General features: G+C 46.8%; 1 protein-coding gene across 6 annotated transcripts in view; it reads left to right on the forward strand.

Moving 5' to 3' along the window:
- The window catches only part of dysf (dysferlin, limb girdle muscular dystrophy 2B (autosomal recessive)), a 440,247-nt gene that overhangs the window by 186,092 nt on the left and 228,218 nt on the right, over positions 1 to 25,937 (forward strand). For 4 of the 6 annotated variants that reach the window (XM_060835988.1, XM_060835909.1, XM_060836235.1 and 1 more), the window contains exons 15-17: positions 2,212 to 2,255; positions 5,963 to 6,045; positions 21,429 to 21,464. In XM_060835988.1, coding sequence (XP_060691971.1) covers positions 2,212 to 2,255; positions 5,963 to 6,045; positions 21,429 to 21,464 — 163 coding nt within the window. The remainder of the gene's footprint in view (positions 1 to 2,211; positions 2,256 to 5,962; positions 6,046 to 21,428; positions 21,465 to 25,937) is intronic. The other 2 variants (XM_060836069.1, XM_060836318.1) reach the window with 1 other exon arrangement.

The following is a 25,937-nucleotide window of genomic DNA, read 5'->3' on the forward strand; positions in this document are numbered from 1 at the left end:
CCTCTTTTTTCAGCCAGTTTGTTCCACTATATCCCAGTGTGTCTCAGTGTATCCCTCTGTATTCCATTATTTCTCTGTGTCCCTCTGTATCCCACTGTGTCCCAGTGTGTCCCTCTGTATCCCACTGTGTACCTCCATATCCCATTGTTTCCCAGTGTGTCCCTCTATATCCTATTGTGTCCCTCTGCATCCTATTGTTTCCCATTGCGTCCCTCCATATCCCATTGTTTCCCAGTGTGTCACTTCTTGTTCCATTGCTTCCCAATGTGTCCCTCTGTATCCTATTGTTTCCCAGTGTGTCCCTCCATATCCCATTGTTTCCCAGTGTGTCCCTCTGTATCCCAATATTTCCCAGTGTGTCCCACTATATCCTATTGTTTCCCAGTGTGTCCAGCTGTATCCCATTGTGTCCCTCTGTATCGCATTGTTTCCCAGTGTGTCACCCTGTATTCCATTGTTTCCCAGTGTGTCCCTCTGTACCCTGTTGTTTCCCACTGTGTCCCTCTGCATCCCATTGTCAGAGAGTCATAGAGCTCTACCGCACAAAAACAGACCATTCAGTCCAATTGACTAGATATCTAAACCTAATCTAGTCCCATTTGCCAACACTTGGCCCATATCCTTCTAATCTTTCCTATTCATATACTCATCGAGATGTCTTTTAAATGTTGTAATTGTACCAGCCTCCACCACATCCTCTGGCAGCTCATTCCATACACATACCACCCTGTGCATGAGAAGGTTGCCCCTTAGGTCTCTGTTATATCTTTCCCCTCTCACCTTAAACCTATGTTCTCTAGTTCTGGATTCCCCCACCCCAGGGAAAATACTTTATCTATTCATCCGATCCATGCCCATCATTATTTTATGAACCTCTACAACGTCACCTCTTACCCTCCGATGCTCCAGGGACAATAGCCCCAGCCGATTCAATCTCTCTCAATTGCTCAAATCCTCCAACCCTGGCAATATCCTTGTCAATATTTTCTCAACCGTTTCAAGTTTCACAACAACCTTCCTACAGGATGGAAACCAGAATTGCACGCAATATTCCAACAGTGGCCTAACCAATGTCCTGTACAGCTGTAACATGACCTCCCAACTTCTATAATCAATGCTCTGACCAATAAAGGAAAGTATACCAAATGCCTTCTTCACTAGCCTATCTACCTCCAACTCCATTTTCAAGGAACTATGAACCTGCACTCCAAGGTCTCTTCGTTCAGTAACATTCCCCAGGACCTTACCATTAAGTGTATAAGGCCTTCTCTGATTTGCTTTTCCAAAATGCAGCTCCTCACATTTCTGTGAATTAAACTCCATCTGCCACTCCTCAGCCCATTGGCCCATCTGATCAAGATCCTGTTGTCATCTGAGGTAACCTTCTTTGCTGACCACTACTAACTCCACTTTTGGTGTCATCTGCAAACTTACTAACTATACCTCCAATGTTCACATCCAAATCCGTTATATAAATGATGAAAAGTAGTGGACCCAGCACCGATCCTTGTTGTATTCCAGTGGTCACAGGCCTCCAGTCTGAAAAACAGCCCTCTATCACCACTCTCTGTCTTTTGCTTCGAGCCAGTTCTGTATCCAAATGGCTAGTTCTCCCTGAATTCAATGAGATTTGACTTGACTATATTGCATAACATCACAGTGTGTCCCTCGATATCCCACTGCGTGATCCCCCTCTATATTGCATAATGTTGCAGTATATCTCTTTATATCCGACTGTCTGATCTCCCCCTATATTGCATAATGTTGCAGTATATCACTCTATATCCCTTTGTCTGATCTCCCTCTACATTGCATAATGTTGCAGTATATCCCTCGATATTCTACTGTGTGATCTCCCTCTATATTGCATAACATCGCAGTGTGTCCCTATATATCCCACTGTGTGATCTCCCTCTATATTGCATAATGTTGCAGTGTATCCCTATATATCCCATTGTGTGATCTCCCTCTATATTGCATAATGTTGCAGTGTGTCCCTTTATATCTGATAAAATCCCAGTATGTCCCCTCTATATCCCACATGTCTCAGTACTTTTCCTCTGTAGAACATTGTTTTCCCAGTGTGTCCCCTGTATATTCTATTGCTTCCTGGAGACTGTCTCCCCTTGATATTCTATTTGTCCTGCAGTACTCTCTGTGATGTGTCGTTCTCCAAGCAGATAATGAAGGGGTAATGTTTTCTCTTTCCAGTTTCCATCCATGTGTGAGAAGATGAGAATCCGGCTCATTGACTGGTGAGTCTCTTCTCATCTCTACTGTTCTGCATCTGTTGATGGGTACTGTTCACAGGAAAGAAGAAGCTGACCTTAGTGGGGGTTGGGTACTAGAAATCTGGCAGGAGATTCAATGCAGCGGTAAGAGTCTTTGTCGTTTTTATAAATGACTTGGATGAGGACGTTGAGGAGTGGGTTAGTAAGTTTGCAGATGACACAAAGTTTGGAGGTGTTGTTGATAGTATAGAGGGCTACTGCAGGCTGCAGCGCGACATAGACAGATGCAGAGCTGGGCTGAGAAATGGCAGATGGAGTTGAACCTGGATAAATGTGAAGTAATGCATTTTGGAAGGTCGAACTCGAATGCTGAATATAGGATTAAAGACAGGATCCTTGGCAGTGTGGAGGAACAGAGGGATCTGGGTGTGCAAGTACATAGATCCCTCAAAGTTGCCACCCAAGTGGATAGGGTTGTTAAGAAAGCATATGGTGTTTTGGCTTTCATTAACAGGGGATCAAGTTTAAGAGCTGCGAGGTTTTGCTGCAGCTCTACAAGTCCCTGGTGAGACCACACTTGGAATATTGTGTCCAGTTCTGGTCACCCTACTATAGAAAATATACAGAGGCTTTGGAGAGGGTGCAAAGAAGGTTTACCAGGATGCTGCCTGGACTGGAGGGCTTGCCTTATGAAGAAAGGTTGAATAAGCTCAGATGTTTCTCTGGAGAGAAGGAGAAAGAGAAGAGACCTGATCGAGATGAAGGAAATAATAAGAGGAATAGATAGAGTCAATAGCCAGAGACTTTTCCCCAGGGCAAGATTGACTGTTGCAAGAAGTCATAGTTTGAAGATATTAGGAGGAAGGTATAAAGGAGATGTCAGAGGTAGGTTCTTTACGCAGAGAGTTGTGAATGCATGGAATGTGTTGCCAGCTGTGATGGTGGAAGTGAAGTCATTGGGGACATTTAAGTGACTGCTGGACATGCACATGGATAGCAGTGAGTTGAGGGGTGAGTAGGTTAAGTTACTATAGTTTACATTAGGATTAAATCTCGGCCCAACATCGTGGGCCAAAGGGCCTGTTCTGTGCTGTACTTTTCTATGTTCTATATGTTCTATGATATTGTAGAATCATAAGATTATTTAATAGGTGCAGGCTAAGAAGCTATTCGGCCCATCAATGCTGCCAGCTCTCTCGTCCCCGTGCCCTGCCATTTCCCCATTACTCTGCAAGTTGCTTTTTCTTCAGGTGTTTCTTGAATTCCTTTTTTGAATGCCTCAGTTGAATCTGCCTCCACCACACTCTCATGCAGTTTAGTCCCCTTGCTGTGGGATAAAAGCTTTCTAAATGGCTTCATTTTGTCAATCATTTTTACTCTCTGCTCTCTGGCTCCTAGTTCCTCAACCAATGGCAACAATATCTCACGATCTAAACTCCCAAGTAGATGCATGGTCTAGCAGGCACAACAACTTCCTAGAGTGGCTCAGGAAATTCAGCACGTCCATAAGGACCCTCACCAACTTCTACAGATACACCACTGAGACCATACTGTCCGGGTGTATATCGGCCTGGTACGGTAACTGCTCTGTCCAGGACCGTAGGAAACTACAGAAGGTGGTGTGCACAGCCCAGACCATCACGGAAGCCAACCTTCCATCCATGGGCTCCATTTACACGGCTCGCTGCCGCGGAAACGCTGCCAGCATCATCAAAGACCCCTCCCACCCGGTAATGATCTCCTACAACCTCTTCCATCAGGCAGGAGGTACAGAAACCTGAACATACCCTCCAGCAGGTTCAGGACCAGCTTCTTCCCAGCTGTTCTCAGACTGCTGAATGGACCTCTCAAACTCCAAATAATGTTGGTGTGCTGTGTGCATCTCCTGTACAGCCATAACCTGGTATGTCCCGCTCTGTCTAAGTGCCATATGATCAGAATGTCCTTGTGAGAAGATTTGTACCTCGGCTGTTCGTTGTTGTGGTTCCGTTCGCTGAGCTGGGAGTTTTTGTTGCAAACGTTTCGTCCCCTTTCTAGGTGACATCTTCAGTGCTTGGGAGCCTCCTGTGAAGCGCTTCTGTGCTGATTCCTCCGGCATTTATAGTGGTTTGAATCTGCCGCTACCGGTTGTCAGTTGCTGTCTGCTGCAGTGGCCGGTATATAGGGTCTAGGTATATATATAGACCCGATATACCGGCCACTGCACTACAGCGGACAGCTACTGACAGCCGGAAGCGTCAGATTCAAACCAGTATAAATGCCGGAGGAATCAGCACAGAAGCGCTTCACAGGAGGCTCCCAAGCACTGAAGATGTCACCTAGAAAGGGGACAAAACGTTTGCAACAAAAACTCCCAGCTCGGCGAACAGAACCACAACAATGTTGTTGTTTACTATTATCTGTCTGCACTGCGTGTAAAACACAACTCTTTACTGTACTTAGGTGCATGTGGCAACAATAAATCTAATCAATTCCATCAACTCTTTCCTGAACCCTCACGGTTTTGAACACCTCAGTCAAGTCTCCTCTCACCCTTCTCTTCACTGAGGATAAATAAACCAGCTCCTTCAATATCTCATTGGACTGATTTTCCTCATTCCTCAAACCAATCTTGTACATTTTCTTTGCACTCTTTCTAAAGCCTTCACATCTGCCTGAAGGGTCCTCTCCAGAATGGGTCACATTGTCCTAAAAGGCCAAAACAGTGATAGAAAACCTCATCATGACACCTCTGTACTCTGTGCCTGGATTTGTAAAGGTCAGAGTCACATGTGCTTTTCAATCACCATCTCAACCTGTCCTGCCATCTATAACAATTTCACAGCATGATAATGTAGGAGGGTGTAGAGTGTGGGATGGAGGGGTGGTGGACACAGCTGTGGGAGGGGGATTAAATGGGTGTAGAGTGTGTGATGGGGAGGGGAATATGGACATGAGGCTGTGGGAGGGGGATTAAATGGGTGTAGAGTGTGTGATGGGGGGAGTGTGGACACGGGGGGCTGTGGGAGGGGGATTAAATGGGTGTAGAGTGTGTGATGGGGGGAGTGTGGACACGGGGCTGTGGGAGGGGGATTAAATGGGTGTAGAGTGTGTGATGGGGAGGAGTGTGGACACGGGGAGGGGCTGTGGGAGGGGGTTTAAATGGGTGTAGAGTGTGTGATGGGGGGGAGTGTGGACACGGGGCTGTGGGAGGGGGATTAAATGGGTGTAGAGTGTGTGATGGGGGGAGTGTGGACACGGGGGGCTGTGGGAGGGGGATTAAATGGGTGTAGAGTGTGTGATGGGGGAGTGTGGTCATGGGGGGGCTGTGGGAGGGGGATTAAATGGGTGTAGAGTGTGTGATGGGGGAGTGTGGACACGGGGGGCTGTGGGAGGGGGATTAAATGGGTGTAGAGTGTGTGATGGGGGGGAGTGTGGACACAGGGTTGTGGGAGGGGGATTAAATGGGTGTAGAGTGTGTGATGGGGGGAGTGTGGTCACGGGGTTGTGGGAGGGGGATTAAATGGGTGTAGAGTGTGTGATGGGGGGGAGTATGGACACGGGGGGCTGTGGGAGGGGGATTAAATGGGTGTAGAGTGTGTGATGGGGGGGAGTGTGGACATGGGGGGGCTGTGGGAGGGGGATTAAATGGGTGTAGAGTGTGTGATGGACGGAGTGTGGTCACGGGGGGGGCTGTGGGAGGGTATTAATACATTGTGTATAATTCTTTTTCATGTGTTTTACTTGTTCAGGGATCGCTTAACCCACAATGATGTGATTGGCACAACTTACTTATGTATGTCGAAAATCTCTGCCCCAGGAGGAGAGATTGAAGGTAAGTGAGGTTCATACGTAGTAATAGGTTTGAATTTAATAGTTATATTTATTCTGGGTTGAAGTTCCTGAATGTTTGTGGCAGTTTAGAAGTTCTAGTTAAGTATTATGTGTGAAGTTCACCTTCAGTGATGGTGATGGTCATGACCATGGCAGGTGGAGATCTGAAATAGTTGTCTGAATCTCAGTGATGGTAATCACAGGTTAACACAAAGGAATAGTTAGCTTATTGTTTCCTCATAATGAATGTCGACTAAAGTTGAATATTGATTATGAAGGTTTGTAACAATTAGAGCAGGTTAAAGTTCAGTGATGGTTACAGTGAGTTACATTTTAGTACTGGTGATAGTTATCAAAGGTTGGTTAGACTGATTAAACTGTTCCAAAGTGCATGAAGTATCTCATCAGAGACTATTGCCCCATGCATCTCTTGTTACGTCTCTCCATGTTGTACGGTCCAGCAACTCTTTTGGAGGAACCAGTGGACACACGCTCAGTTGGAGCCATGTTTAAACAAACTCTGACCAGTCAGCTGACCCATTGCCAATGCTACACGATGGACAGATAACAATAGTGGACAGGTAGCTCACTGGGCCTGTGCTAGCTGTTTCAAACACCTATCCTAATTATTCCTCAGTCCTGCTCATTTCCCAGAGTTATGTAAATGCCTTCCCCTCAAGGCTGTATCTGATTCAGCTGTGGTCTTTTTAAGGCATCCCCTTTGAAATGAGAACCACTTCACAGAGAGGCAACATGTTGTGACACAGTGGTTAGCACTGCTGCCTCACAGCGCCAGAGACCTGGGTTCAATCCCTGCCTCAGGCAACTGTCTGTGTGGAGTTTGCACATTCTCCCCGTGTCTGTGTGGGTTTCCTCCGGGTGCTCTGGTTTCCTCCCACAGTCCAATGATGTGCAGGTCAGATGAATTGCCCGTAGTGTTAGGTGAAGGGGTAAATGTAGGGGAATGGGTCTGGGTGGGTTGTGCTTCGGCGGGTCGGTGTGGACTTGTTAGGCTGAAGGGCCTGTTTCCACACTGTAAGTAATCTAATCCAATGACTGCAGCAAGCGAAAATATGGGAAATGCTTACAAATACATTTCTCCAAACATCTTCCAATTCCCCTTTCAAAAGTTACTGATCAATTTAGTCTACGTCCTTTCACATAGTGCATTCCAAATGGCAACTTTCCCCCCCACCCCCTACCCAGGACAGCAACTTCCCCCCTTCAGAAACCCCCTCTGTACAACTCCCCCGAAACAAAAAACACACCCTGCACGATGACTCAACTCTCTACAACTCACTCACTCTAACAGGTCTGCAATAGCTCACTCTCTACAACTTTCTACAACAACTCACTCTCCTTTATCACTCTGATCATTTTGAGTAACTCTAATATGCTTTGATTCATCTTCTTTGCTGTGAAGAGCAGGTTATACGCTGATAACCATGGCTGCTTCTCTTGTGGTTCAGGATAGGGGTGAGAGCATTGCCTTCCCCTCAAGGCTGTATCTGATTCAGCTGTGGTCTTTTTAATGCATCCCCTTTGAAATGAAAACCACTTCACAAAAAGGCAACATGATGTGGCACAGTGGTTAGCACTGCTGCCTCACAGCACCAGAGACCTGGGTTCAATCCCCGCCTCAGGCAACTCTCACAGGGATCTGGAAAAAGGTTCCTCTCCTGCAATCCATTCAATTTGATAATAATACTCACTGATCAGCTAACATGCTTATATGGGGGACTAATGAAAAGGATTAGACTGAACATGAGTTTATATTTGATCTTTCAGGATGTGATGTTCACACTGGCTGGCATACTGTTGCCAGACTGTTTGTACGTGGCAGGATCTCACTAGTCAGGTCCTTCATGTCCCATTTTTTGGTCTGTAAGCGAGATGCTGTCACATTTTCTTTTGTAACATTGCTGCTGATTCTTTGCTATGTCACAGATTCCATTTTTTCTGACCTATAGGTTTTGTTCTTGGTTTCCTATTGTCAACCCACTATCCACATGGGGAGTGCTGTACAGTCAGGGGTCCCACCTTCCCCTGCCTTCCCGCGTGTATTGTATCTCTGAGGTGATCAGTGGAGCTATACTTGGTGCCATGGGCAGCAATGGCCCCTGTAATAAGACGAGAAAAGACAACATATTTGGCCATTCTCCCATGGCTGTGTGTGGGAGCTGTTGGTTGCTGTGTTTGCTACATCACAACAGTTACGGCACTTGGTTTGTTGGTTATAAAGTGCTTTTTGGTGAGAGATAGAACATAGAACATAGAAGGATACAGCGCAGTACAGGCCCTTCGGCCCTCGATGTTGCGCCGACCGAATCCTACCTAACCTATACTAGCCCAATAACTTCCAAATGCCTATCCAATGCCCGCTTAAATGACCATAAAGAAGGAGAGTTCACCACTGATACGGGCAGGGCATTCCATGAACTCACAACCCGCTGTGTGAAGAATCTACCCCTAACATCTGTCCTATACCTACCACCCCTTAATTTAAAGCTATGTCCCCTAGTAACACCTGACTCCATTAGCGGTAAAAGGTTCTTAGTATCTACCCTATCTAAACCCCTAATCATCTTATACACTTCTATCAGATCTCCCCTAAACCTTCTCTTCTCCAATGAGAACAGCCCCAAGTGCCTCAGCCTTTCCTCATAAGATTTTCCTACCATTCCAGGCAACATCCTGGTAAACCTCCTCTGCACTCGTTCTAAAGCTTCCACATCCTTCCTATAGTATGGCGACCAAAACTGCACACAATACTCCAGATGAGGCCTCACCAGAGTCTTATACAACTGCAACATGACCTCAGGACTCCGGAACTCAATTCCTCTGCCAATAAAGCCCAGTACACCATATGCCTTCCTCACAGCACTATTTACCTGGGTGGCAACTTTCAGAGATCTGTGTACATGGACACCAAGATCCCTCTGCTCATCCACACTACCAAGTAGCCTACCATTAGCCCAGTAATCCATCATCTTGTTATTCCTACCAAAGTGAACGACTTCGCACTTAGCTACATTGAATTCCATTTGCCACATTTCCGCCCAGCTCTGCAACTTATCTATATCCCGCTGTAACCTACCACTTCCTTCCTCACTATCCACAACTCCACCGACTTTTGTGTCATCCGCAAACTTGCTTACCCAGCTTTCAAGTCCTTCCTCTAGATCATTTATAAAGATAACAAAAAGCAATGGTCCCAAAACAGATCCTTGTGGTACACCGCTAGTAACTGCGCTCCAAGATGAACATAATCCATCAACTACTACCCTCTGTCTCCTTCCAGCCAGCCAATTCCTAATCCAAACCTCTAATGTATCCTCAATGCCATACCTCCGTAGTTTTAGCATTAGCCTACCATGGGGAACCTTATCGAACGCCTTACTAAAATCCATATACACAACATCTACTGCTTTACCCTCATCCACTTCCTTAGTCACCTTCTCAAAGAACTCAATAAGGTTTGTGAGGCACGACCTGCCCTTCACAAAACCATGCTGGCTATCCCTGATCACGTTATTCCTACCCAGATGTTCATAAATCTTATCCCTTACCATTCTCTCTAAGACTTTGCCCACCACTGAAGTCAGACTCACTGGCCTATAGTTACTAGGGCTATCCCTACTCCCTTTCTTGAACAATGGGACCACATTCGCTATCCTCCAGTCCTCTGGTACTATTCCCGTTGACAATGACGACATAAAAATCCAGGCCAATGGCTCTGCTATCTCCTCCCTAGCTTCCCATAGGATCCTGGGGTAAATGCCATCAGGCCCAGGAGACTTATCTATATTCATCCTTTCCAATATTCTCAAAACCTCTTCCCTGCATATTTCCAGGGCATCCATTCTAATTATTTGTGATTCCATATTCACATCAGCAACAGTGTCCTGTTCCTAAGTGAATACTGATGAAAAGTACTGATTTAATGTCTCTCCAATCTCCTCCGCCTCCACACACAACTTCCCACTACTATCCTTGACTGGACCGATACCTACCCTAGTCATCCTTTTATTCTTGACATACCTATAGAAAGCCTTTGGGTTTTCCCTAATCCTACCAGCTAAAGACTTTTCATGTCCCCTTCTCGCTTCTCTTAGCTCCCTCTTTAGCTCCTTCCTGGCTACCTTATAACTCTCAATCGCCCCTACTGAACCTTCACGCCTCATCTTTACATATGCCGCCTTCTTCCCTTTCACAAGGGACTCCAATTCCTTACTAAACCACGGCTGCCTCACAAGGCCCTTTACACCATGCCTGACTGGTACATACCTATCGAGGACACGCAGTAGCTGCTCCTTGAACACTCCCCACATCTCATTAGTGTTCTTCTCTTGAAGCCTGTTTTTCCAATCCACACATCCTAAGTCATGCCTCACTGCATCATAATTTCCCTGCCCCCAGCTATAACTCTTGCCCTGCGGCGCACGATTATCCCTCTCCATCACTAAAGTAAAAGTCACCGAGTTGTGGTCACTGTCCCCGAAGTGCTCACCTACCTCCAAGTCTAACACCTGGCCTGGTTCATTACCTAGAACCAAATCCAATATAGCCTCCCCTCTTGTTGGCCTGTCGACATATTGTGTCAGGAAACCCTCCTGCACACATTGTACAAACACCGACCCATCTAATGAACTCGAGCTATAGCTCTCCCAGTCAATATCTGGGAAGTTAAAGTCCCCCATAACAACCACCCTGCTACCTTCACTCTTTTCCTGAATCATCCTCGCAATATTATCCTCTACTTCTCTAGGACTATTAGGAGGCCTGTAGAAAACACCTAACAGGGTGACCTCACCTTTCCTATTTCTAACCTCAGCCCAAACTACCTCAGATGGCAAGTCCTCTTCCATCGTCCATTCCACTGCTGTGATACTATCTTTGACAAGTAATGCCACGCCTCCCCCTTTTTTACCCCCATGTCTGATCCTACTAAAACATTTGAACCCTGGAACGTGCAACAGCCATTCTTGTCCCTGTTCTACCCACGTCTCTGTAATGGCCACAACATCGAAGTCCCAGGTACCAACCCACGCTGCAAGTTCACCTACCTTATTCCTTATACTTCTGGCATTGAAGTATACACACTTCAATCCACCCTTCTGGTTACAGGCACCCTCCTTAGAGACCTACAGATGTTGCATACATGCAACTTAATTTGTTTTGTGGGCGGTATGGTGACTCAGTGGTTAGCCCTGCTGCCTCACACTGCCACACAGCGCCAGGGACACGGGTTAGATTCCAACTTCAGGTGACTGACTGTGTGGAGTTTGCACATTCTCCCCGTGTCTGTGTGGGTTTCCTCCGGGTGCTCCAGTTTCCTCCCGCAATCCAAAAGCTGTGCAGGTCAGTTGAATAGGCCATGCTAAATTGCCCATGGTGTTAGGTGCATTAGTCAGGGATAAATGTCTGTGTGGGTTACTCTTCGGAGGGTCAGTGTGGACTTGTTGGGCCAAAGGGCCTGTTTCCATACTGTAGTGAATCTAATCTAAAACTCTTCCCCCTCATTTAACAGTTCTTTTCAGCTCCCTCTTCTGCAAAATATGTTTTCTTGTTTATTGTAGAATGTTCTCTTCTGTTCTGACTGACAGACTAAACACCCAGTGCTGGAGCAGCATTATACAATTGTTATACATAAGAACAAGGAGCAGGAATAGGCCGTCTGGCCCCTCAAGCCTGCTTCACCATTCAATAAGATCATGCCTGATCTTCTCATGACTCAGCTCCACTTCCCCGCCCTCTCACCACAACCTTTAATTCCTTTACTGTTCAAAAATCTATTGAACTTTACCTTCAAAACATTCAACAAGGTAGCCCCAAGAGGTTCCTCCTCAGCTCCATCCTAACCCTGCTACCCCTTATTTTGAGGCGATATCCCTAGTTCTAGTTTCTAGTGGAAACGACCTCCCTTCATAATTTTATCAGGTTAGGGTTACGTTTCTATAAGACTCCCCCCATATTCTTCTAAATTCCAATGAGTATAATCCCAGTCTACTCAATCTCTCTTCATAAGCCAACCCTCTCCACTCCAGAATCAACCTCGTGAACCTCCTCTGCATCTGCTGTGGTGCCAGTACATCCTTTCTCAAGTAAGGAGACCAAAACTGTACACAGTACTCCAGGTGTGGCCTCACCAGCAGCACACTATACAGCTGCGGGATAACCTCGCTGTTTGTAAAGTCCAGCCCTTTAGCAGTGAAGGACAAAATTCCCTTCGCCTTCCTAATTACCTGTTGTACCTGCAGACCAACTTGTTGTGATTCATGCACAAGGCCACCCAGGTCCCTCTGCACAGCAGCGTACTGCAACTTTTCACCATTTCAATAATAGACCCTTTTGCTGTTATTCCAACTGAAATGGATGACCTCACATTTACCAACATTGTACTCCATCTGCCAGACTCACTGAACAGCCAGTATCCTTCTGCAGACTTTCAGTGTCCTCCGCTATGGTGTATAAGGAGGCCATTCAGCCCATCCTGTCTACCCCAGCTCTCTGAACATTTTAACTTAGTCTCTATTCCCCCTATCCCTGCTCATTGTCTCTATTTAAATAATCCACCAATGTGGTCTTGAATGTCTTCGTTAAACCTGCCTCCACCACATAGCTTGGCAATGCGTTCCAGACACTGTCAAGTCACTGCAGAAAAACTTTCTCTCACCTCACATTTACTTCTATAGTGAATGAGTTTAAAACTCAACCCTCTGTCTCCTGATGTGTTTACAAGTGGGAACAGTTTCTACCCATTGACACAGTCCAGACCCTGCGACAACATCTATCAGATCTCTTAGCCAAGGGAAACAGTTCCAGCTTCTCCAACCTAACCTCACAATGGAGCTTTCTCATCCTTGGAACCAATCTAATCAACCTCTTCTGCATGCTCTCCAATGCATTCACATCTTTCCTGTATGGTGGCACCCTGAACTGTATAGAAGAGCTGGACAAAAGAGCTGGACTCCAGAGGGGAGGAGAGAGTGACATACGTTGACATTAAAGGCTGCATTTGCCCACGTGTGGTATCAAGGAGCCCTGGCAAAACTAGAATCAATGAGCATCAGGAGGTAAACCCTTCCCTGTTTGAAGTCACACCTGACACATAGGGAGATGGTCATGGTTGTTGGAGGTCAGTCATCTCAGCTCCAGGACATCTCTGCAGCAGTTCCTCAGGGTAGTGTCCTCGACCCAACCATCTCCAACTGCTTCATCAATGAACTTCCCTCCACCATAAGGTCAGAAGTAGAGATGTTTGCACATGATCGCATAATGTTCAGCACCATTCACAACTCCTCAGATACTGAAGCAGTCCATGCTCGCATTCAACAAGATCTGGACAACAGGAGAAAGTCAGGATGCCGAAGATCAGAGTCAAGAGCGTGGTGCTGGAAAAGCACATCAGGTCAGGCAGCATCCGAGAGGCAGGAGAATTCAAGTTTCAGGCAAAGCCCTTTGTCAGGAAGCATCAGGTTCCTGAATATGAACTTTTGCCCAGAACATTGATTCTCCTGCTCCTTGGATACTGCCTGACCTGCTGTGCTTTTCCAGCACCACACTCTAAGATCTGGACAAGTGGAAAGTAACATTCACGCCACGCAAATGCCAGGCAATGACCATCACCAATGACAGACAATCTAACTGCTCTTCCCTGACGTCCAATGGTATTTTCATCATTGAGTCACCCATTGGGAGTTATCATTAACCAGAAACTAACTGGACTCACCATTAAACACAATGGCTACAAGAGCAGGCCAGACACGAGGAATACTATGGTGGATAACTCCCGTCCTGACCCCCCGCAGCCTGTCCACCACCTACAAGGCACAAATCAGGAGTGTGATGGAATACTCCCCACTTACCTGGACAGGTGTAGCCCCAACAACACTCAAGAAACTTGACACCATCCAGGACAAAGCAGCCCACTCGATTGGCACCACATCCACAAGCTTCCACTCCCTCCACCACCGATGCTCAGTCACAGCAGTGTGTACTATCTCCAAGATGCGCAGCAGAAATTCACTAACGATCCTCAGGCAGCATCTTCCAAACCCACGACCACTTTCATCTCGAAGGACAAAGGCAGCAGCTACATGGGAACACCAGCCCCCGGTGGTTCCCCTCCAAGCCACTCACCATCCTGCCTTGGACATATAGCGCCGTTCCTTCACTGTCGCTGGGTCACAATCCTGGAATTCCCTCCCTCAGGGCATTGTGGGTCTATCTACAGAACATGGACTGCAGTAGTTCAAGAACCTTCTAAAGGGGCAAATCGGGATGGGTAATAAATGATGGGTCCAGCCAATGACATCCACATCCCACAAAATGAAAATTTAAAAAAACACAACGATACTCCAGCTGTTGTCAAGTCACTGCTGTATGCAAGTTTACCACATCTTCATAGTTTCATAGTAATAGAAGCAGGAGTAGGCCATTTGGCCCATCGAGCCTGGTCCACCATTCATTAAGATCATGGCTGATCAATCCATCATCTCAGTTCCTCCAACCTGCATCATCCCCATAAACCTTAATTCCTCTACCGTGCAAAAACCCATCCAACTGTGTCTTGAATATATTTAATGAAGCTGCCTCTCCTGCTTCCTGGGGCAGAGAATTCCATAGATTCCCTACTCTCTGGGAAAAGCAGTTCCTCCTCATCTCTGTCCTAAGTCTACTCCCTATAATCTTGAGGCCATGTCTCCTAGTCCTAGTCTCACCCACCAGCGGAAACAACTTGCCTGCCTTTATCTTATCTATCCCGTCCATAATTTTATATGTTTCTGTAAGATCCCCACTCATTCTTCTAAATTCTAGCGAGTACAGTCCCAGGCAGCTCAACCTCTCCTCACAGGGTAACCCCCTCATCTCCAGAATCAACCTGGTGAACCTCCTCTGCACCACCTCCAAAGCCAGTATGTCCTTCCTCAAGTAAGGAGACCAGAACAGTGCACAACACTCCAGGTGTGGCCTCACCAACACCTTGTACAATTGCAGCAGAACCTCCCAGCTCTTAAATTCAATCCCTCAAGCAATGAAAACCAATATTCCGTTTGCCTTCCTGATTACCTGTTGTACCTGCAAATCAACTTTTAGCGATTCATGTATGAGCACTCCTAAGTCCCTCTGCTAAACAGCATGCTGCAAAATTTCACCATTTCAGTAATACTCTGACCGACCAGTGTAACTTCCAAAGTGGATCACCTCACACTTACCAACATTGTCCTCCAGTTGTCAGACCCTTGCCCACTCACTGAACCTGGGAGAAATTCCTGATGAAGAGCTTCTGCTCTAACCATTGATTCTTCTGCCCCCTGGATGCTGCCTGACTGGCTGTGCTTTATCAGCACCGCACTTTGTGACTCTCACTTACTTAACCTATCTAAATCTCTCTGCAGACCCTTCACATCCTCTGCACAGTTTGCCTTTTCACTCAATGTAGAGTCATCAGCAAAATGTTGATACATTATACTCACTCTTACACTCTTCCAAATCATTTGTATTTGTCACGAACAGTTGTGGGCCCAACACCGACCCCTGCAGCACCCTGCTCACTACTGATCTCCAACCAGAGAAACACCCATTTATTCCAACTCTCTGCTTTCTATTGGTTAGGCAGTCCTCTATCCATGCCAGTACATTCCCTGCAACCCCATGCATTCATATTTTATGGATGAGCCTTTTATGCGGCACATTATTGAATGCCTTCTGGAAATCCACCATCCACCTATTCCCCTCCACCCACAGTACTTGTTACATCTTCAAAGAGTTCCATTAGGTTTGTCAAACACGACCTCCCCTTCCTGAATCTAATCCTGAATCTTCATTGATCTTGTACTCTCCGCCCCTTTCTACGACACCTAAAATAATGCATATTTTATTACCAGCTCAGTATACCTTTCCTACCACCTTCAATTGATACCCGATCTTTCTGCTCCTGCAGATCCTTCAGAATAGTCAGCCGACATGTCGAATATTGTGTACAGTCCTGGTCTCCACATGACTAGAAAGATGTGGAGGCTTTTGAGAGGGTACAGAAAGGCATCTCTGGTTTGGAGGGTATTTGCTGTGAGGAAGGATTAGACAAACTTGGTTTGTCTTCACTTGAATGTAGGAGGCTGAGGGGGTGACATGATTGAGGTTTACAAAATAATGAGAGACTTGGATGGAATGGATAGTCAGTGCCTTTTTCCCCATGGTAGAAATGTCATTATGAAGGCGATTTAGGTTTAAGGTAAAAGGGGGAGAATTTGAAGGAGATGTGAGAGAGGGTAGTGAGTGCCTGGAATGCACTGCCAGAGGTGGAGGCAGATGAGTTGTCGGAAGACTGGAGGTTGGCTAACGTGCTGCCAATATTAAAGGAGGGTGGTAAAGGCAAGCCAGGGAACTATAGACCAGTGAGCCTGACGTCAGTGTTAGGCAAGTTATTGGAGGGAATCCTGAGAGACAGGATGTACATGTATTTGGAAAGGCAAGGACTGATTTGGGATAGTCATCATGGCTTTGTGCATGGGAAATCATGTCTCACAAACTTGATTGAGTTTTTTTTAGATTAGATTACTTACAGTGTGGAAACAGGCCCTTCGGCACAACAAGTCCACACCGACCCGCCGAAGCGCAACCCACCCATACCCCTACATTTACCCCTTACCTAACACTACGGGCAATTTAGCATGGCCAATTCACCTGACCTGCACATCTTTGGACTGTGGGAGGAAACCGGAGCACCTGGAGGAAACCCACGCAGACTCGGGGAGAATGTGCAAACTCCACACAGTCAGTCACCTAAGGCGGGAATTGAACCCGGGTCTCTGGTGCTGTGAGGCAGCAGTGCTAACCACTGTGCCACCGTGCCACCACCGCTTCTTCTTTTTTGAAGAAGTAACAAAGAGGATGGACGAGGACAGAGCGGTAGATGTGATCTAAATAGACTTCAGTAAGGCGTTCGACAAGGTTCCCCATGGGAGACTGATTAGCAAGGTTCACCTCCTCCAAGACACCACCCACGCCCTCCACCTCCTCCAAGACTTCCGTTTCCCCGGCCCCCAACGCCTCATCTTCACCATGGATATCCAATCCCTCTATACCTCCATCCGCCATGACCAGGGCCTCCAAGCCCTCCGTTTTTTCCTCTCCAGACGTCCCCAACAGTACCCTTCCACCGACACTCTCATTCGTTTGGCCGAACTGGTCCTCACCCTTAACAATTTCTCCTTCGAATCCTCCCACTTCCTCCAGACCAAAGGGGTAGCCATGGGCACACGTATGGGTCCCAGCTATGCCTGTCTCTTTGTTGGCTACGTAGAACAGTTGATCTTCCGTAATTACACCGGCACCACTCCCCACCTCTTCCTCCGCTACATTGATGACTGCATTGGCACGACCTTGTGCTCCTGCGAGGAGGTTGAGCAATTCATCAACTTTACCAACACATTCCACCCTGACCTTAAATTTACCTGGACCACCTCTGACACCTCCCTCCCCTTCCTGGACCTCTCCATCTCCATTAATGACGACCGACTTGACACTGACATTTTTTACAAACGCACTGACTCCCACAGCTACCTGGATTACACCTCTTCCCACCCTACCTCTTGCAAAAATGCCATCCCGTATTCCCAATTCCTCTGCCTCCGCCGTATCTGCTCCCAGGAGGACCAGTTCCCCCACAGAACTCACCAGATGGCCTCCTTCTTTAGAGACCGCAATTTCCCTTCCCACGTGGTTAAAGATGCCCTCCAATGCATCTCGTCCACAACCCGCACCTCTGCCCTCAGACACCACCCCTCCAACCGTAACAAGGACAGAACGCCCCTGGTGCTCACCTTCCACCCTACCAACCTTCGCATAAACCACATCATCCGCCGACATTTCCGTCACCTCCAAAAAGATCCTACAACCAGGGATCTATTTCCCTCCCCACCCCTTTCTGCCTTCCGCAAAGACTGTTCCCTCCGTGACTACCTGGTCAGGTCCAAGCCCCTCTACAACCCACCCTCCCATCCTGGCACCTTCCCCTGCCACCGCAGGAACTGTAAAACCTGTGCCCATACCTCCTCCCTCACCTCTATCCAAGGCCCTAAAGGAGCCTTCCACATCCATCAACGTTTTACCTGCACATCCACTAATATCATTCATTGTATCCGTTGCTCCCAATGCGGTCTCCTCTACATTGGGGAGACTGGACGCCTCCTAGCAGAGCGCTTTAGGGAGCATCTCCGGGACACCTGCACCAATCAACCACACCGCCCCGTGGCCCAACATTTCAACTCCCCGTCTGCTGAGGATATGGAGGTCCTGGGCCTCCTTCACCGCCGCTCCCTCACCACCAGACGCCTGGAGGAAGAACACCTCATCTTCTGCCTCGGAACACTTCAACCCCAGGGCATCAATGTGGACTTCAACAGTTTCCTCATTTCCCCTTCCCCCACCTCATCCTAGTTTCAAACTTCCAGCTCAGCACTCTCCCCATGACTTGTCCAGACTTTTTTTTGATTAGATTAGATTACTTACAGTGTGGAAACAGGCCCTTCGGCCCAACAAGTCCACACCGACCCGCCGAAGCGCAACCCACCCATACCCCTACATATACCCCTTACCTAACACTACAGGCAATTTAGCATGGCCAATTCACCTGGCCCGCACATCTTTGGACTGTGGGAGGAAACCGGAGCACCCGGAGGAAACCCACGCAGACACGGGGAGAACGTGCAAACTCCACACAGTCAGTCGCCTGAGGTGGGAATTGAACCTAGGTCCCTGGTGCTGTGAGGCAGCAGTGCTAACCACTGTGCCACCGTGCCGCCGCTCCCTCACTTGTCCGACCTGCCCAGCTCCTTTTCCACCTATCCACTCCACCCTCTCCTCCCTGACCTATCACCTTCATCTCCTCCCCCACTCACCTATTGTACTCTGTGCTACTCTTTCTCCACCCCACCCTCCTCTAGTTTATCTCTCCACGCTTCAGGCTCTCTGCCTTTATTCCTGATGAAGGGCTTTTGCCCGAAACGTTGATTTTGCTGCTCCTCGAATGCTGCCTGAACTGCTGTGCTCTTCCAGCACCACTGATCCAGAATCTGGTTTCCAGCATCTGCAGTCATTGTTTTTACCTTAGATCTCATGGAATACAGGGAGAACTAGCCATTTGGTTACAGAACTGGCTCAGAGGTAGAAGACAGAGGGTGGTGGTGGAGGGTTATTTTTCAGACTGGAGGCCTGTGACCAGTGGAGTGCCACAAGGATCGGTGCTGGGCCCTCTACTTTTTGTCATTTACATAAATGATTTGGATGCGAGCATAAGAGGTACAGTTAGTAAGTTTGCAGATGACACCAAAATTGGAGGTGAAGTGGACAGCAAAGAGGGTTACCTCAGATTAGAATGGGAAGTTAATCAGATGGGCCAATGGGCTGAGAAGTGGCAGATCGAGTTTAATTTAGATAAATGTGAGGTGCTGCTTTTTGGAAAGGCAAATCAGGTCAGGACTTATACACTTAATGGTAATGTCCTAGGGAGTGTTGCTGAACAAAGAGACCTTGGAGTACAGGTTCATTGCTCCTTGAAAGTGGAGTCTCAGATAGATAGGATAGTGAAGAAGGAGTTTGGTATGCTTTCCTTTATTGGTCAGAGTATTGAGTACAGGGGTTGGGAGGTCATGTTGCGGCTGTACAGGACATTGGTTAGGCCACTGTTGGAATATTGCATGCAATTCTGGTCTCCTTCCTATCGGAAGGATGTTGTGAAACTTGCAAGGGTTCAGAAAAGATTTACAAGGATGTTGCCAGGGTTGGAGGATTTGAGCGATAGGGAGAGTTTGAATAGGCTGGGGTTATTTTCCCTGGAGCATCGGAGGCTGAGGGGTGAACTTATAGAGGTTTATAAAATCATGAGGGGCATGGATGGGATAAATAGACAAAGTCTTTTCCCTGGGGTGGGAGAGTCGAGAACTAGAGGGCATAGGTTTAGGGTGAGAGGGGAAAGATATAAAAGAGACCGAAGGGACAATATTTTTATGCAGAGGGTGGTACATGTATGGCATGAGCTGCCAGAGGAAGTGGTGGTGGCTGGTACAATTGCAACATTTAAAAGGCATCTTGATGGATATATGAATAGGAAGGGTTTGGAGGAATGTGTGCTGGTTGCTGGCAGGTGGGGCTGGATATGGATTGGGATATCTGGTTGGCATGGATGAGTTGGATTGAAGGATCTGTTTCCATGCTGTACATCTCTATGCCTCCATGACTCTATACTAAATCCCATTTCCTAACAGTCACACAATGACAGGGGAGTTTGCTCTCTATGAGGGATCAATATTTATCACATAAACCCATTTCTAATCAGTTTGCAACAATCATCATGAGAGAGAGAGGGATTGAGAAACAGCAGTGTCCAGATATCTCACCAAGAGTGAGAGGGGACTGAGAGAGTGCCCAGTCAGTGTCCAGATATCTTGCTGAGAGAGAGTGGGGATCTCAGAGAGACCGGTCAGTGTACAGCTAGCTCTCCAAAAGAGAGAGAGTGGGGATCTAAATGACACCGGTCAGTTTACAGATTTCTCCCTGAGAGGAACAGACTGAGAGACTTACAGTAAATTTAAAATTAACACTTGATCTGGTATCAATTGCCAGTTGTAGACCAGAATTCCAAGCTTTGACCAATTTTAGTGTGGAGAGGATTATTTTGTTAGTTTCATTCTGGAAATGTCTGGTTTTAGAGTTTTCCTTAATCTCAGATTCCCAACCAGTATATCTCTAGTCCACAAGGTCTGGGTTCAAATCTCACTTGCCCCTGACATGTCTTATACTACCTAAAATAAATCGAGATTTCCAACTACTCAAAACTCTCTGATTCCCCTTTTACTGAATTGAGTTCCCCTAATGTCTTGGAGAATTATGAACCCAGTTCTTAAACCTCTGAATTCCAGAAAACACAACTCTAGCTAATGTCATCTCTCCACTCAATTTAACCCAGATATCTTGGTTAAATCTACACTGCACTCTTTCCAAAGTTGTTTATTCTTCCTCTCTCAGTTCTGTCTCTCTCTCTCTCTCTATCTATCTATCTCTCTCATCTCCCTTTCTCTCTCTCTCCCTTTCTCTCTCTCTCTCCCCTGTCTCTATGCTCTCTCTCTCTCTCTCCCCTGTTTCTGTGCTCTCTCTCTCTATCTCTCCCCTGTCTCTGTTCTCTCTCTCTCCCCGTCTCTGTTCTCCCTCTCTCTTTATCTCTCCCCTGTCTCTGTGCTCTCTCTCTCTCTCCTCTCTCTGTTCTCTCTCTCACACTCTCTCTCCTAGTCTCTCTTTCTCTCTCTCTCTTATCCTCTGTAGTGTGTTGCCTAACCTTAGACAGGCTAATGTCTCTTTCTTTTCCATATCTTTGTGCTTCAGATATTTGCTCAATGGAGTCTGAACCCATCGGCGGCTGTAGGTTTAATTGAATGATTTTTTTTACATTCAATTATGTTGTTTCTGGGTTTCCTTTTTTGCTTTTCATTGCTTCTTGTCGATTTGCTGTGAATGACAGTGGGATGTAGCTGGCCTTACAGTCAAAGTCTGCTTGTGGTTTTATTTCCTGTTGCATGGACACCTGTGTTGGTTGCATGGCACTCTGTGGGCTCTGACTCCCAAATCCAACAGACGCTTCTCTCTCCCTCCCTGAGTTCCTGACTGCCCTATGACCTTTCCACAATTTACGTGCCACCCCAGTCACGTGGAGGCACCTGCCTTGGGAATGGGAGGGAAAGGTTGGGAATCCCAAGTGATAGCGCTGCCAGTGTAATCAGAGGAGGAAATGAGTGTGGGCATCAAATGGCTTTACTCGAGTTATCTAGCCTCTTGCAACCTCCTGGAATTTGCCAGTCCTTAATCAGAAGCTGACCTGGAAATGGTTTTATTGGGCCATTGAAGGATCATTGCAAGTGCAGAGGTTGGACTCAGGAACTCAGTGAAGGTGATGATTGCACCCTTTTAAGATCATTTTTCCTCAAAATGATCATTTCTTTCATCTCGCAAACAAGATTAAGGGGTGAAATTTAACTTCGGCTGGGAGTAGCTACCTGTTGCACGTGCTGCCCAATTCAACCAATCAGAAAAGGGGAGTCAGGCAGATTGGACAGCAGATAGTTTCCCCCAGTGAATGTCTGATGAATAGCCTCCAATCCCCACTGTCTGCCTGCAGGCTGAGGCCAAAGAGCGAGCATGGGGTGTTTGGGCCTGATTTAATGTCTGATTCCATCTTAAACACAACCCTTCACCTTAAGTTCTTTCCATAGGAAATTGCCTGAAGAGTTTTAAAGAGCTTATTAGTATAAAATGTGAACCAAACTGCGGCTCCTACAAGTGGTGAGGTACTCCATCACAGCCGCCATATTGGAGATATAAGGTCCCCCCCTCCCCTTTCATTTGCACAGGGATTTCCTCCCCACCCCCCAAAATTGCACTAATGGCATCTGTTGGCTGATGGATTTATCATATTGAAAGGCTTTAAGGTTTGACTAACCAGATTTGGCCTTCAGACATCTGCTGTGGCCTTGTTGTACATTCCATTCTCACCGAACACCCTATCCTGTTTTTCAGCTGCATGTGTGCACGCGGCCTCTTGTGTACCCATAATCAACAATAAATAAAATTCCCAAAGGTCTCTTGTAGATATGAATTCTTCCATGGGGTCAGTGGGTGGCTTTGGGAATGAGAAAATGGAAAAGTGCATTGAATTTCAAGCTCAGAAACAGAAGAGTTGGTCCCTCTGATCACTGCAGTGACCGCTGCTCCACACTGGCCTCTTTCAACGCACCTAACTTCACCCCATCAACACCTTCTTCCAGACGTTTACCTTCGATGCTCCAGGCAAACAAATAGTTCTTGCTGAGATTGTCCTTGGGTGTTTCCCATTGAATAAGAAATGGGGAATTGGCACAATGTTGTTTCAAGAGCTACAGTAATAGGATGCAATAAGCAAACATAATTGTATAACTCTCACAAGGACAAACCCAATCCCACCCATCAAGGTTTTTGACTGAGCTCAGGGCAAACAGCACCCTGTCCTTCATTGTCTCTCTCAGGAGCAATTACTTTGCTCCAATGGCCTCTCTTACAACTAAACAGGACATCCTTCTCTGTAAACAGATGGAATTAGTTGATGAAGAGAGCAAAAGTGGATCATCGTAATCCATGTTCCATTTTCCCACTCTCAACAGTGATGACTCTTTAGCGCAAACTCCATTGATTAGTGTTGACGAAAATCATCCTGCCCACCTTCCATCTCTGTATTGATAGAGATGCTCCAATGTGATTGATATTATGGGTACAATCTCTGTCTTTCTGGCTGCATGAACTTGAGGAATTGGTATTGGTGCTGGTAGTGTTGGCAATGGTATTGGTGTTGGGAATGGTGTTGGTGTTGGGAATGGTATTGGTGTTGGGAATGGTGTTGGTGTTGGTAATGATGATGGTGTTGGGATCAATGTTGGTGGGAACAATGGTGGTGTTGGGAGTAGTGTTGGTGTTGGGAATGATTTTGGTGTTGGAAACATTGTTGGTATTGGGAATGGTCTTGGTGGTGGGAGTGGTGTTGGTGATGGGAATGGTCTTGGTGCTGGGAATGATGTTGGTGTTAGGAACATTGTTGGTATTGGGAATGGTCTTGGTGGTGGGAGTGGTGTTGGTGATGGGAATGGTCTTGGTGCTGGGAATGATGTTGGTGTTAGGAACATTGTTGGTGTTGGGAATAATGTTTGTGTTGGAAACTTTGTTGGTTTTGGAAATAGTCTTGGTGTCGGTGTTGATGTTGGGAATGTTGGGAATATTGCTGGTGAACCGTGTTGGGGTTTGGAATGTTGGGGAATGTTGTTGAGGAATGGTGCTGGTGTTGGGAACATTGTTGTTGGTGGGAATGTTGTTGGTGTTGGGAATGATGTTGGTGTTGGGGATGACAGGAATGGTGTTGGGAATGTTGTTGGGGAATGGTGTTGGTGCTGGAAATGATGGGAATGGTATTGGTTGTGAGTAAGGTATTGTTTAGGAAGCTCAGGCCAATGCTAGCTTGGGTAGAGTGTTTAATTATGAACTCTTGACTCTTTAGGTTTCAGTGACAAGGTAAGTTGGTCATGAGTGGACCCAGAGCCAGATGTGTTGACCAGTATTTTTGGGGAGCCTAAGGTAATGTAAGCCTCAGAAACACACATCATTGCGTTTCCCCTCACAATTGATATTTAAGTTTATATTTTATAGTGTGTTCATGGCTAGTTTTCATTTCCCAAGGTGAGTGGCCCTTGTATAACTGAATGACTTGATAGATCAGGGAAAGATGACAGGTTTCCTTCTCAAAAAGGAGTTTGCCGAAACAATTGGCTTTCGACAACAATCAGGTCCCTGCTGCTTATTCCAGCAGATGTTTCTTTCTCCAGCTTCACATTTCAAACTGGTGGGGGGGGGCGGGGGGGTTGGGGGTGGATTTGAACCCATCACCGGGATGGTAAACCCTGATAACATGACCTTTGGAAGTGTTTGAAGGAAGTTGGAGGCTACCAGAAGTCATTTTAAAGCATGAATGAAGTGTTACTCATAATTTGCAGCTTTCTATCCACATTCCTGCATATCTCAGGAACGTCGACAATAAATTAACGTCTGTGGAACAAACTTGATGCTGGTTGATGCTGATGTATATTCCAGGTAAAAACCAATGAAAAGAAACTGGATGGTATAAGAGCAGAAAGAACATCCAGGAAAGAGAATGTCAGTGTTTCGGCTTTTCGATCAGAGCTGAGAAGTTATGAAGATCTCTCCTGGACGGCAAAGTGAAGGGCAGCAGAAAGAGGGGTCATCCCGGGAGGGCACGATGGCTCAGTGGTTAGCACTGCTGCCTCACAGTGCCAGGGACCTGGGTTCATTTCCAGCCTTGGGTGACTGTGTGGAGTTTGCACATTCTGCCTGTGTGCGTGAGGGTTTCCTTTGGGCGCTCCGGTCCCACAATCCAAAGATGTGCGGGTTAGGTGGATTGGCCGTGCTAAAACACCCAATAGTTTGCAGTATGGTGAATGTGGGGCTAGTGGGATGCTCCTTGGAGGGTTGGTCTGGACTCAATGGGCTGAATGGCCACCACCTGCACTGGAGGGATTGGATGAAGGATGGCAGAGAATGGTTTCAGATGAGTTACAGGGATGGGGGTGAAGGGGTATGACAGACCCTGACCTCTGGTCCAGGAGTAACTACAAGTAGGGGCAGCAGCAGCACTATGAACCTACAATAGCATCGTTCCTCCCACTGGTCCACACGGCGTCTGTGGTCCTCCATTCGATAGTTTAGTACAGATTTTATTTGTATAAAGCAGTAAGCACTTGGACAAATGGTGCCCTCATCGAGGTCTTGAAACTGATTAGAGGGATTTGAAAGGCTAGGCACTGAGAGACTGTTCCACACTCCCATACGTTAAAGATATCTCGGAGATGACAACCAGACTATTCCGGCCCCTTGGCATCATGGTAGCCCACAAACCTACCACCACACTGAAGCAGCTCCTGATGAGCCTAAATGATCCTGCACCAACAATCAGCAAAACAAATGTTATATACAAAATACCTCGCAAGGACTGCAACAAACATCACATCGGACAGACGGGCAGGAAACTAGCCACCAGGAGACACAACCACAAACTAGCCACCAAAAGACATGACCCACTATCACTGGTATTTATACACACAGATGACGAGGGGCACCAATTCGACTGGGACAATACATCCATCCAGGGACAGGCTAAACAGAGACACGCACAAGAATTCATAGAGGCCTGGCATTCAAACTGGAACTCCCATCAACAAACACATCAATTTGGACCCCATTGACCAAACTCTGAGAAGAATTTGTGGGCGGCACGGTGGCACAGTGGTTAGCACTGCTGCC

The sequence above is a fragment of the Hemiscyllium ocellatum genome, chromosome 1 (genome assembly GCF_020745735.1).
Source record: "Hemiscyllium ocellatum isolate sHemOce1 chromosome 1, sHemOce1.pat.X.cur, whole genome shotgun sequence".
In the NCBI taxonomy this organism is placed as follows: Eukaryota; Metazoa; Chordata; class Chondrichthyes; order Orectolobiformes; family Hemiscylliidae; genus Hemiscyllium; species Hemiscyllium ocellatum.